The sequence below is a fragment of the Grammomys surdaster genome, unplaced genomic scaffold (genome assembly GCF_004785775.1).
Source record: "Grammomys surdaster isolate TR1022 unplaced genomic scaffold, NIH_TR_1.0 131678, whole genome shotgun sequence".
NCBI classification, from domain to species: Eukaryota; Metazoa; Chordata; class Mammalia; order Rodentia; family Muridae; genus Grammomys; species Grammomys surdaster.
In genome coordinates, this window is record NW_021622068.1 from 10,792 (window position 1) to 25,731 (window position 14,940).

At 35.3% G+C, this 14,940-nt stretch overlaps 1 protein-coding gene and 1 pseudogene across 1 annotated transcript; both read left to right on the forward strand.

Annotated features, from left to right (window-relative positions):
- The first annotated feature begins 6,352 nt into the window (after positions 1-6,352).
- On the forward strand, positions 6,353-7,107 carry LOC114615667 (annotated as a pseudogene).
- Positions 7,108-12,782: 5,675 nt separating this feature from the next.
- Positions 12,783-13,841, forward strand: LOC114615668 (olfactory receptor 52A1-like). Its single transcript, XM_028761337.1, has one exon. It carries the CDS (start codon positions 12,809-12,811, stop codon positions 13,751-13,753), a length of 945 nt encoding a protein of 314 aa, XP_028617170.1. The 5' UTR covers positions 12,783-12,808; the 3' UTR covers positions 13,754-13,841.
- Positions 13,842-14,940: the final 1,099 nt, after the last annotated feature.

Below are 14,940 nucleotides of genomic sequence, written 5' to 3' on the forward strand. Positions count from 1 at the left end.
ACACACACACAATTAATAACAAAGTGGCCATGAAAAGAGCAAGGATGGATATATGGGAGGGTTTGGATGGAGGAATAGAAAGGGAAAATAATGCAATTATATTATAGCATCAAAAATAAAAAAGATATGTACAAATGAAATTACAGAATATGACCCCATAGAAACTCAATTCAAAAAGAAACTTAAGATGATTGTTTTAAGAAAGCTCAAAAATTTTCAAGAAAATACATAACAACAATTTAATATTTTCTCATTAAAAAGAAAGAGAGCTAACATATGAAACTGAAGAGATAAGCTGGAAATTATACTAAGTGAAATTGAAGTTATAAAAGGAAGCATTAAATGCTGTAAATCTTCTAGACAGATGAAGAATTAGTGACATTAGATATTTAAAATGGGAATTTTTAAGCAAACAAAAATGAAGAAAGTTTTGGGACAGAATAAGAAAGTATGTTCTCAAGTGTTAATTTATGAAGAACTTGAGAATACCAAAGAGGCCCAAAGTATATTTAAAGATATAACAACAGAAAATTCTGTAGTCCTAGAATCAGACACAGATATCCATGTGAGTCAGTCAAATCTAAGTGTATCAAGTCTGCCTCAAGATAGAATATTACCAAATTCCTCAAGTTAGAGATAAATGAGTTCATCTCAAGGGAGCAAGAGAAAATGGATGAATAACACACATGGGCTTCTCTTTTTGTCTGTGATTTCTTAGAAAAAGCCTTATAGCTAAATCACTGAAGAAAATAACAAATTCAAAGGCATCCAACAAAACCTCCGATCAGGAATACAGAGTGAACTTAGCTTACAAAGCTGAGTGAACTTAATACCATCAGGTTGTCTTGTTGTTGTTTTTGGTTTGTTGTTGTTGTTTTGAGCAATATGTCCAGGAGAGTTCTTAAAACCTGTTTGAAGAAATACAAGTGATAAAGACTAAAATGTCCAGTGCTAAAAAACAAAACAAAACAAACAACAACAAAAAATTATCCCAAAGGGTAACTTTGTAGAAAAATGTAGAATAACCTGAACATGATAAATAAACCATTCACATATGAAGTGTGAAGAGCAAAAAGCAAAGTACTTCCAAACAATAACCATTAATATGAGGTGGAAAATACAGAAAGATGTAAAGATAGAGATAAAAAATTCAAAATGTGTGGAGGAATTGAAGACATGTCAATATTTTACTGGATTAAAAAAAATTTTGAATTTCTTTTTGCATCTTTAAATCAATGTTAAATTGCTATTATTTCAAAATAGCTTGTTATCATCCAAAGGTGTCATAATTTTCAGTCTTCATGATAAATACAGAGAATAAATCCATAAAAGATGTAACAAAAATAATGTAGAAGGCAAAAACACACTACTAGAGTAAAACTTTAAACCAGTAAAGCAAAGATTGTCTGAGAGTAAGGAGTAGGAATTCAACTTAAGTAAAACTAGAAGATAAATATTAACACTGTTTTTAGTAACCCTCATGTGTTGAAGACACCTCACATTAAGTTCGAGATGTCTGGGACCACTGATGAAAAGGAAGAAAAAACCTACCAGGGATACTGTGTTTCAGAGCATGAGGCTATGGCCTCTTGTGGACCCTAGTAGAGTACTGAGAGGCAACAAGGCCTGCTTCTTTGGTGCAAGCACCTAGTAGTGTAATTTCTGCAACTACTCTTAGTACTTAACAATCTCCTTATCTATTTACTATTCCTTCTCGTTCCTCCTTCCTTGTATAAACCTTTATTTGGGGACCTGGCAAGACCTAGTAGGAACCCGATTGATATCCAAGAACTAGATGTTACCAATAATATTAAAGTGAATATTATTCATGAATTCAAGAGCAATGTCTGTTACAGTCACTTGCTCTAGGTGGAAATGAAGGTAATCTAGAGCCACAGGCAGAGATGAGTAAATCTGCAGCTGTTGCCCCAGTCTTAGTCTCAATTCTGTATAATAAAAACAGAACATTTTTATTACAAAACTGAGGATGGAATAACATACAGATGTTTCCCAGAAAATCAGCAATGGGTTCCTTGGGTTCAGGGACGATGGTTGCAGCCCCCTTGGAATTACTCCATACAGGTTAAGTGGGGATGTTTTTGTAGACAGACAGATGGGGTCCTGGATGTTTGACTCATATTGGAGATCCAAAGAGTGCAGGGTCAGCAGTATCACCTCATATTTGCCCTTTTATGAAACCACACTCACACAAGTTTGAAAGAAACTGACTTGTAACCACAATACTGTTGCACTGACCTCACTGGAGACTGGTGGTCTGGAAATATAAAACCACTGTACTTGCTACAAAAATTTTAAGTTTGAGATTTTATAGTTCCCCTTTTCTGTTTTAAATCTGTACTACTCTGTAGCACAAGAAAATGTTGGCATAAGAAAATAGAGAAGTATTTAGCCCCTCCCCCCCCATGAGCTTTGTAACCCAACTTCCTTGTATGATTTCAATAAAAGACTGGGGCTGAGACAAGCCTATATGAGCATTCTACTCCCGAGTTCAGAAAGCTCTCACGGCAATGAACAAGCCTACCATTTTTCTCAGTTGATATGTTTTCTCATTCACCTACCAGGTATCCCTAGTCCTTGAAGACCCCCAACTCTTGTCAATGCTGGACCTTGGGACTCATGTATCAATAAATGTAGTAAATGTAAATGAATTAAAATTACTAGTTAAAAGATACAGAAATGAAATGGATTTAAATAAACTAATATTGATTATGAGAAACAATTTTTTTCCTAAAAGCTTGTATGTATTGAATGTGACTAGGATGAAATAAGATATTCCCAGAAAATGGAATATAGCAAAAGCCGATATAGCCATACATTTATAAGAGAAAATAATGTATAAATAAAAAGCAGTAAAAAGAGACAAGAATTTCACTATATAATGATAAAGAGATTAATACAGCAGGAAAAATTTAAATATGCATACACTCAATATCAGAGCACAAATATATGATAAACATTAAGAGACCTAAAGCAACTGACAAAATACAAAGTAATAGTTAATAGAAGACATCAACACATCCCTTTCAATATAATGATACCATAATATCGGATTGATGTCAATCAGTCTAATGCTCAACAGCAAAGTGGAGTTAACACTTCACACTGGGCCAACGGTACTTGATAGACATCTGAAAGACTACATTCAGCAACTCCAGAACACGCATTCTTCTTAAGAGTATAAAGAAGATTCTGCAGATTCTATCATGTTGTAGATTCAAAACAAGTCATAACAAATTTTAAAAACTATTAAATTATTCAAGCAGCTTGCCTGTCCATAATTCCATAAAACCTCTAATTAAGAACAAGGGTAAAAACACTCTGAGAACTATATAGAGATTCAAAACCAATGAGCAACCACACAATCAAGGAAGATATATTTATATATCTATATCTACACATTTAAATGATACCAGATAAATAGCATACCAATACTTATGGAGCTATATCACATTCAATTCTAAGAGGCTAAGAGAAAAGATTATAAAATCAATGGTTACGTAAAAATAAAGAAAATTGTATTAAAGAACCAACATATCAATATATCTTAAGAAGCTAGATTAAAAAGACTCACCACACTCCACATTAATAGTAGGTAAAGAAACAGTACATATTGTTTTTTAAATGAAATAGAGAATAGAAAGTACAACTGTAAGGTCATACATCCAATGTCTGACATGAAGAATTTAATGCAGGGATTACAGCAAGTTGTGTGTGTGTATACACACACACAAACACACACACACACATATACGCATATTTATATATACACACATAGATTTGTATATAAACAAATGCACTTATATATATATGTTTTTATATATATTTGACAATTTTGAGAGATAGGATAAATAACTTATTTTTTGTAATATAGTCATAAATATAGTCATAAATGAGTTATTCATTGAGCAAATATGTTATATATTACTAGACTAAACACTTAATCTATTTATATATATATGTATATATATATGTATATATATACATAAATATACATACCTATTACAGGACATACACACATGCATATGTCTATTTATGTATTTATGTAGCTATCTATAAATCTATTTATTTATTTATCTATGTATCTATCTATCTACCTACCTATTATCTATCCATCTATCTATTTCTAGATGAAAACTTGCTTGCCATTGCTTGTCCTCATGGGCATAAGACTATGTAAGACCACAGAAAGATTCTATGTGGAGAAGGATACTATTCCCTTTTTTGGAGAGAAATGAAGACATCATGAGCCAAAGTGTGGGGAGGATAGAGTCTCAGGACATTAAATGCTTCAGTATGTGAAATTGGCTTTATTGCTAAATTATTTCTAAGAAGGTATTCCAAATAATTGAATCATATTATACATGTTATCACATAGAATTGAATTGGGGTAACTATAGCTATCAGACTCTGTGCTTTTCCACAATCTAGACCACATGTGAAACTTTTCACTGTTCTCATGTTCTCAGTGAAAAGCCATATCTCATTACAGGTTACATCACATCAGCTTTTCCAGAGAGACAACACATATTTAAAAGTCTCTAGAGAATGCATTATCCATTACACTTAAATAGTGACATTCTGTCATGATCCGGCTGGTAGTAGAGCAGAAAAGAACCAGAAATTGAAATGTCAGCACTTAGAGATTTACAGCCCCTCTGCTGCATGTATGCTGATTCCTCTCTAAGTATGACTACAGGGAGCCTTATTAACTCATCCTGCTTACTTTCAGGGTTAGAATGGTCCTTTATAGGGAGAAGAACTCTTATACAAAGTATGTAAGATTGGGAGAAAGATAAATTGAAGGATATAAGAAAACACAGGAAGGATGCTGAGAAGCAAACGGGAGAAGGGGGGAAGGCAGCAAAAAATGAAGAGGGCCAAGAGGAAATATTGGTGATTCTCTCTCTCCCTATTTCTCTGTGTTTGTTTTACTGTTGTCTCATGTTCTCAGTGTGACCCATATTTCATTCCAGGTTACATTATATTAGTTTTTTTTTTTCAGACACAAAGACAACAAATATTTAAATCTCTCTCTCTTCCCCTCATTCCCTCCCTCCCTCCCTATCTCCTTCCTCTCTCCCTTCCTCTCTTCCCCCCTCATGTGTGTGTGTGTCTATCTCGTATTCATCTTTCGACCATCCAAGTTGAAATAGAAAAAATCCAGAATATCAGGCCTTAAGATGCCTCAGACTTTTTCTTCAGATAGCAGCTGTTCATGTACTTGTCTACAAGGAGGCAAAGGGTTATTCCAGATGTAACTTCAGCAGGCAACCTTAAAACTCCCACTCCAACCCAAATAAGAGTAACTTTAAATATATTTTACATCTCAAGTCTCAAAACCACTTTGCCATTTCTCTAGACTTTCAAATTTAGAAAGCAACAATAGAAACTCTTCCTCCTTTTTCTTTTACTTAGGAAAATGCTGAAAATGATGCCATGCTCATGTAGGTGAGTTACCTGATCAGGAGCACTAGAAATTGGACTATCAAGGTAAAAGGAGTAGCAGGCTCTAGCAAATGTTGTATAAAATCGGGAACATAAGAATGCTAATGTGGCTTACACTCTCATAGCTTGCTGAAGTTTCTAAGGTTTCATTTGCACCCTACCTGGGGAAGTTTTTCATTTCAGAATTCATATCAGATTGAATACAAAGCCCAACATGTAGTCCATAGTATCACAGGAGCTTGGTGGTAGAGAAAAAGATTAAAAGGTGATTTACATCTTGATGTATTGGGACATCACTATGTGACAAAGAGATGAAAGATATACACCGTGTGTGTGTGTGTGTGTGTGTGTGTGTGTGTGTGTTGGGTTACTATGCAAAGTGTTGAATTTCATCAAGGAATCTTCATACTTACATATCATTAAACATTGCTGTCATTCATTTTCCTCCTCAGTCACTTTTCCTCAGGTCAGTATTTCCAAACTGATTAACTTTCTTTCTCAGTTAATCCCGACATCTGCTGTCATATTGTTGTATTCTGCTGCCCTTTCAGGTTCCTTCTTCTCTTAAGATCTCTTCTTTCACACTCAAGATCAGAGAGGGCTTTAATGGGCTTGCATTTGGGAAGCTGAATGGAAGGTCTTGATGGCAGTAAAGTAAATATATTACTTTGATGTTAACTAGCAATGAAATGGAGATGATGAAGTAGAAATTAAGAATGGATCAAGGAGTGAGCATATATAAGCACTGAGAGCTTTTTAAAATTATTGCTGCTCTTATCATTCACTGTCTTCTCCCTCCAACCCCTGACACAGATCCTGGCCTTGTCAATACCTCGTACATTAGAGAATAACTGTGGGATTGGACTGTGCTCTAACAGCCAACCTAATGGCAACCTCAAACTCCAGCACCACTGTGTCCTCCACATTCTACCTCACAGGCATCCTTGGCTATGAGGAATTTCACCACTGGATTTCCATTCCATTTTGCTTCCTTTATCTTGTTGGAATAACAGGCAACTGTATGATCTTACACATTGTGCGGACAGACCCCAGACTCCATGAGCCCATGTATTATTTCCTGGCTATGCTTTCACTCACTGACATGGCCATGTCCCTGCCCACCATGATTTCACTTTTTAGGGTGTTGTGGTCTATTTCACAAGAGATCCAGTTCAATATTTGTGTGGTCCAAATGTTTCTGATTCATACTTTCTCCTTCACTGAATCATCTGTGCTCTTGGCCATGGCCCTTGACCGTTATGTGGCTATCTGCCACCCTCTGCGATATGCTACCATTCTCACGCCAAAACTTATTGCCAAGATTGGAACTGCCGCTCTTCTCAGAAGTTCTATTTTGATAATTCCACTTATGGCCCGTCTAGCCTTCTTTCCCTTCTGTGGCTCCCATGTTCTTTCTCATTCCTATTGTTTGCACCAGGACATGATCCGGCTGGCTTGTGCTGACATCAGATTCAATGTCATATATGGACTAGTCCTCATTACTTTGCTGTGGGGCATGGACTCCCTGGGCAGTTTTGTATCTTATGTTTTAATCCTTCACTCAGTGTTAAAAATTGCATCCCGGGAGGGTAGCTTAAGGCACTCAACACATGTGCATCCCATATCTGTGCTGTGCTGTGAGGTTTTGTCAAACTCTCAAATACAGAAGCCTATGGGGTACATATTGAATCTAAACCATAATATACGTATAAAAGGGAAAATTAAGCAAAAATTCATAATTTATAAGATTGAAGAAAGATGAATGCGTATGTTTTCATAAAAAGATTAATTTTTTTAATAAAAACTATACTGCATAAACAAAACAATTAGCATTATATTATGAAGATAGGGCATGAAAACAATCAATCTATTCATACACTGAACTTTTAATTTCCACTTTTAATAATTTTAGAATTAAGATATTTAATGAAAATTTATTTTTATTGATATGTATGTGAGTACCTGTATGCAGGTACTTGTACTGGCCAGAAGAGGGTGTTGGATCCCCTAGTTCTGGAGTTATAGACGGTTGTGAGCCTCTCTATGTAGATGTTGGGAATCAGATGCCAGTGTTCTGGAATAGCAGTAAGACCTCTTAACTCTTTGAGGATTTTCCAGGCCTCAGATTATACTTAGTAAAATGAATGCATAAATGTCAAGAAATAAACTAAAATTTGAGTTTTGGGGGTTTGATAAAGACTATAATGATATCTGGTACATAAAGTGATTATTTAGTCTCATTATAGACTTATTCTGACTATTGTTTGATTGACATCTTAGAGCCTCATTGACTGAACAACCTCTTAAACCCATGGTCTCTAAAGGAAAAGGACATAAACACACACCCAATCAGAGCTCTGGTGAGATTACAAGTTAATATAGCCATGCCTACAGACATCACCTCTACCTGTGTTCATCTCTGTCCCAGGTCTCCATTTCTTTGCTCACAGGCCATGTCAGAGAAAGAACAGCTGAAGAGGCCAACAAAAGAGAGATCAACACATATAGCCACATTCACTGCACACACAATGCTTCTCAGATCATGTGACAACCTAGGATAATAACTGTCCTCTCCATTCTAAGCTGAAACTGCTCGCTTGACTCCTCTACTTGATGTGCCTACCTCCTTTCCTCAAGGCCTTTCTTTTCCACTTAACTCAGTCTTAATCACTGTCCTTCATTAGATCTTAGGGTAGGATAAGAAAGAAAGTAAACTATGAATAGAATTTTATTATTTACTTTTTCCAAAATAATACTTTCTATATCAGTATTAATGATATAAAGTTGAATGAGTCAGTGGCCTTTTGTAATTTACACTGGCCAAGGTGTGATCACATAGAAATTATAATGAATGGAATTTATGTATGTTCCTCCTTACCCAAATGCTCCTTTAAAATTCCTATCTCAATTATATAACATAGGGATCAACAGTCAGTGAAAGAGTTACAAGAAACATACATAAAGAAAAGGTGTAAATATCAGATTGTAGTTTACTAAATAATTACAGTTCAGTTTAAAATTTAAGAACACATTTATAACTTCATATATCATAGTTTAAATATATCTACTTTTAATAAAATTATGTCTTTATTCTGAGTATGATGGTTTTACCTGCAGGCATATAGACATGATGCATGCATGGCAGAGGCTGAAAGAAGCCTGAAAGAGTGTCGTATCCCTGTAACTGGAGATACAGATGGCTATGAACATCCATGTGAGTACTGGGAACTGAACCCTGGTCCATTGCCAGCCATTGCTCTTAGGTATTGAGTATCTCTCCAGACCTTGAATATAAAACTGAAAGAAACAGCCAAAACCCAAGGAATCTAAACCCTGTTTTTGGGAGAAGTGACACAAAAGTGTAAGTCCAGTTTTGGGGAATAGTGTTCATTAAAAACCTACAAGCTTTGTAGAATTTACAGGGTTAACATGGTGGGGCAGAGGGACATTTTGCTGTTCTGTGTTTTCTCCTGTCCTTTCTAGTTTCTTTGATCTTTTGTCTCTAAGGACCATCAGCTCTCCAAATGTGAGGAGCCTCCTGGGAAGTGGACTACTACTATATTACAAAGCAACCATAGCAACCCGTCTGACTCAGAGCCTGCACTGTATGATGAAACAGTTCTTTCTAAATCTTCTCTGCATCATAGATATTCAAGCAGTATTAGGGATAAAGAAAAGTCAAATAGAAAAGAAAGAACTATACACACATAAATGTCAGTACAGAGTTTAATAATTTGATTTGGCAGAGGAGTATTAATATCATATTGGTAACATAAGGACAAAAGGACCTTGTTAATTTGTCATAAGACTATATCAGTTCATTAATATATCATAGAAATGATTTGGAAAGAACATATTCCAAGAAGACAATTGAAGTAAATGGTGTTTAGACAATAACTGAATGAATGGGTCATTTATAGACAAGCAGAAGCTTTAAATGCAAGGTAAAATGTCCATGAAATTATTATCAGAGTATATAAGATGCCGAGATTTTTCCTGAGAATTCATTGTGAATTTGTTTGACTTTTGTAAATCCTTTTGGTGTATAAATCTGAGGAATGAGACTGAAAGCAGACAGAAATCAAAAGGTAAGAGCCAACCAAAAAGCTGAAGGTATCCATGGTTCCAGATACATATGTAGGAGAGGATGGCCTTATCTGGCATTAGTGAGAAGGGAGGCTCTTGGTCCTGTGAAGGCCTGATGCCCCAGTATAGGGGAGATGCTAGAGCAGTGAGGTGGGAGTGGGTGAGTGGGTGGAGGAGCACACTCATAGAGGCAAAAGGGAGGGGTTGAGGAAGGATGGGATGGGGGATTTGTGGAGGGATAACTTAGAAGGAGGGTATCATTTAAACTGTAAATGAATAAAATAATTAAAAAGAAAAAGAATTCTAGCAGAAATAGAATTACCAGCTGATGGGAAAGTGTCATCAAGTAAGCCCAGAGATAAGTTTCTGAGTAGCTTGTTCTGCCAAGGAAGAAAATGTAATGTGGTGTTAGGAATGTGAGGTTTATGGAATTCAGTAAGGGTTATGTGTGTTGTTATACTACAGTAAGATAAAATATTAGCTTAGAAACATGCTTTTGTCTTTTAATTGACTCCTTTTTAATTAACTCTTAAAGAAAGAGTAAGGAATTTGATTCAGAGACTGAGAAACTGTGAAGTGTGGGTGCTGGGAACTTGGTGTGAAAGTAGTTCTTGTATTTGTGTTCTAATAGAGAGAGAGAGAAAGAGTGTGGATTTGGATGAGTGTGGTAATTGGGGAGTAGGATAAGGGAAAAGTAACCAGAATATATTGTAAAAAAAAAGTTTTTTTCAATAAAATCAAGATTGTAGAAAAATGGAAAATAGTTAAATAACTGTATGAGCAGTAATAGGCTAGGGAAGTTCATGCAGCACCTTGTCTGTTGCTGCTGCTGCTTCTGATTCAAATAACCCTCACACAGTAAATGACCATGTCCAGATTCAACAGGAAGGAAGCTTGGGTGACAGAGATATCCCACTTAGGAGGAGAATGATGGTCAAAGCAGACCATATTTAGGTCTGTATTGACATTTATCCTAGTGGAAATCACTTTCACTTTAAAATAGGTTGTCTTCATGCAGGTAAATTTATCAGAAAGAAAATACTTTTTTTTGTAATGACATGTATTTGCCAAGGATGAATATACTTCTTCACATTTTAGCCAAGTTTCCTTGCTACATTGTATGGCTGTATTTCTCGGTAATCTAATTTTCTTCTCATCACCACAAAGCACCAAGTATTGGCTCACCATGTTCTGACAGCTACCGTTAGCTGCATGCATCTTTTATTCTTCCAGAGACAAAAAAGCAGAGTTGACCATGGCTTAACAACTCTTTCAGAGGACTATGTCATATGCAGGCTTACAAATTAGAAATTGTTTAGTGAAAATGTAGTAAAACATACTGTCATATGACATATTTTTGCATTAACTTCTTTGTGTGTTGCTATAAGCTTCATCTGCTGTGTGATAGTTTTAAAAACTGTTTTCCTATCATGATGAAAAAATATTTTCTGAGGTTTTTGATGTGTTTGATAAGTCCCTGATTATTTTTTAATGCCTCCTAAAAAATACCTCAGAAAATAATTTGCATTGGTACTGAGAAGCAAATGATTATGCACAGAATGCTGGTACAATGTTAGATTTTTCTCTGTGAAACTATTATTTATATATGCAGAATGAATACTTGCAATTGAGAATATTTGACAAGATGTGTTATGAACACTTCTAGTTAATATTCTACAGTTTGACTGATAAGTGGAAATTAGAATTCAAGAATGACAGACAACTATGCTAGAAACCTTAGAATATAGTCAGGAAAACATGCCTATACAGTTAGTATTGTTGCAGAAAGAAACACTGAATTGGGTCTTTGGTCCCCATTCTCACTACAAAAGTTGAATGCCAGAGCTGGAGAAAGGGTCTGTGCCTAGCAAGGAAATTGATTAATTTTTTTTGATTAACTAATGTGCTTATAAACAATAATTTGGGACTGTCTCACTGCTCAAAATAAGTAATAGTTTCTTAATTTTATATTTTTATAGTAACTTGTCCATCAGGAGATCTTCCTATAGAATTAATACTGTTATGGAAAAATATTACGAGTTTACTATTTGAAAAAAAAATCTTCCTGTGCTCCAATTCCAGATCAAAAATCACCAGAGTATCTCTTATTTTATAATAAGAGATTATAACTTGTTGTTCCAAGTCAACAAAGTGAATGGAAAACTAGGTGGATATCAGACCTTCAAGAAATAAGTACTGCTTTGAAAGCTCAGTGGGGAAAGGTGTCTACTCTTAAACCAGATGACCTACATTCAATCCCAGGAAACATATAGAGAGGAATGACTTCTGAACATTATCTTCCACATGTGTGCTGTGGCACATGTGTGCACACTACACAGAATAGAATAAATATAGTAAATGCTTTTTAAAAAGAACAAAGTAGCAAAATAACAATTAAAATTTCCAGATGCTTGTGATTGTCATTAGTCATTACAAAACAATATCAGACTGTTGTGACCTAATGCCAACTAGTGAGTGATCTGTCTTCCTGTCTTCATCTTCTAAGGAAAATGAGGTTTAAATAACCAATCTAATTTTTTCTGTTTCTCTCTTCATCTTTCTCTCGTCATAAAATGAGCCTCCTCTGCTGATGAAATATTCATTCTATTTATATAGTGAAGCATCACCCAGCTCTGAAGTGGAAAATGAGGTAAAGAAGGTTTTTAAATCTTCACAGTGGTTACCTTTGACAACCTAAAATATATCTAAATTTACCTTTAATGGATTATGAAGCACCCATTTCTATAATTGGATTTTCTTCATTCTTATTAGATCTTTTTGAGTTTCAACAATTGAGCTAGGTTTTCTAAGGATGAAAGTGTCCTATGATAAGTGATTTCTTGAAATGTGTACTGATTGCTGGTGTGTCTGCATTCTATGTTTATGCTTATGACTAATCTATTAACTGCCTATGTAATAGCAAATGAAGTATTTGTAATAAGATTTAATTATGTGATAATAACAGGGAAAAAGCTAAGTAAATTTAACACTTTCCTTTGCGAATGCAGATCCTGTGCCTCCACATGTGGTTCCCATGCTATGAAAAGTTGAAGAAAATTTTCCTAAGGATTTACGAAGTTTTTGAGAACAGTCTGGTCTTCAGGGTGAGTAGTATAAAGTGACTCTAGGTTATCCAAGAAAGACATTTAAAATTAACCTAGCACTCATATTTTCTGCCTTTTGGGCATATTCCAGGTTTCCATATCATTAAACTTGCACATCTCTGGTTGTTTTATTAAACATCCCTAGTTTTAACATGGCAGGAAATGATACACATCTTATTGTATCTTTCTTCCTGGTTGGTATTCCTGGGTTGGAAAACTTTCACTGCTGGTTTGGCATCCCCGTCTGTCTCCTGTTTGCACTGACACTGCTGGGGAACTGCATAATCATTGCTACTGTCAAGCTAGAACCAAGCCTCCACCAGCCTATGTATTTCTTCCTTTGCATCCTGGCAACGAATGACATGTGTCTTACCTGCTCTATATCTCCGAAGATGCTTGGCATCTTCTGGTTTGATGCACATTGGATTGACTTTGATGCCTGTGTAACTCAAATGTTTTTTATCCATACACTGTGCATCATGGAGTCTGCCATCCTAGTAGCCATGGCATTCGATCGCTTTGTGGCCATTTGTATCCCTCTTCATTATGCATCAATCCTGACAACACCCATGGTGATTAAAATAGGTTTAGCTGGCCTAAGCCGAGCTATACTTATGACTATGCCATGCCCGTTTCTTGTTAAAAGACTGTTGTACAACACCAAATTTGTCATCCATCATGCATATTGTGAGCACATGGCTGTGGTGAAGATGGCTAGTGGTAACATTCAGGTGAACAGAATATATGGAATCTTCATAGCCCTTTCAGTGACAACATTTGACCTTGGGCTCATAATCACATCCTACATAAAAATTCTCCAGGCAGTATTTCGGCTCTCTTCCCAGAATGCCCGCTCTAAAGCCTTGGGCACCTGTGTTGCCCATGTGTGCACCATTCTTGCCTTCTACACTCCTGCATTGTTCACTTTCCTAACTCATCGTTTTGGTAAGAATGTGCCTCCAAGTATCCATATAATCTTTGCAATCCTTTACCTGCTAGTGTCTCCCGCAGTCAATCCCTTGGTGTACGGTGCTAAGACCAAACAGATTCGTGACAGAGTGGTGAGCCTTTTTTGTTCTCCAAAACAAAAATTTTGAATACTAAAACCTTTTGGTACAACTTTAGTTGGAGGAATGTTGATTTAACAGTAGTAGAGTACTAGCCTTACTTGCCACTTTCCCCTCAAAATGCTAATTAACAGAAGATATTATATTACACGTATATCATATTTCTGTACTTATCTTCAATATTTAATTTTTTTAAAATACCTGATGAAATTATTTAATATTCCATTGGGTGTCTTCAAATTTCACAGTTCTGGTTTCTTTTTGAGATGGGGTCTTGCTATGTAGACATGAGTGTTCTTCAACTTGTAGAGATTCATTTCCTTCTTCTTCCCAAAGATGGGACCCAAGGTGTGTGATACTATGCCCAGCTACATTTATCCATTGTTATTTGTCTCCTTGTCTATTTTGCTATGTCTATAAATATAGATAAATGTATGTATATTCAGCAGGATATTTCAGAGTAAAATAAATGTAGAAATGGTAGTTTTGATTGCAGTGTATTGAAATTTGTCAAATATCATCAATAACCTTATGAAAATGTAAAAAAAAAACCAAAAATAAAAAATTAACATTTTTTTCATTCATCAATAAATAAATAAACAAATCAGGTTAGATAGGAAATAGTAACCCCAAAATGCGGGAAGAGGAAACAGAGAATCATAGTTGGTATGAATGAGCTGAAATAGAATGCTTGCCTTAGACAAATGTTCGGATCAATGCTTCTGAGATGTGAAAATTAACATTGGTCAAAGATATAAGTCTATGCAAAGAGAGTCAATCAGATAGGAACACAGCTAAAATACTGATTTCATTTTTCATTATGTAGTGTATATTGTACTGTCCAAAGAACTAGTGATATTGAGGCAATATGTAGATAGCAGTATGATAAGCTAGCAAAAGGAAGACATGCCTTGTGCATAAATTGTGATACAATTGTCTTAAAGAGAGATACAAATAAAGGCACAGTCATATTTTAAATTGAATTTTATTTATTAATGAAAAACGGATGAGCACATTTGTGGAGGAAACTCAATTCAAACACAGAAATTTATCTTATAAAATAGACACAAACCCTTTTTGCTTTATTTTTGAATACACACACACACACACACACACACACACATATATATATGCATCCTTTTTAATATATATATGTGTATATACACACACACATATATATATTCTTCTCCTGTTTTTATTGCTCTGGCTAAGAACTC

Bases quoted from the DNA above. Each gene is read 5' to 3' on its own strand.
- LOC114615668 (XM_028761337.1), top strand. From the start codon at position 12,809: ATGGCAGGAAATGATACACATCTTATTGTATCTTTCTTCCTGGTTGGT.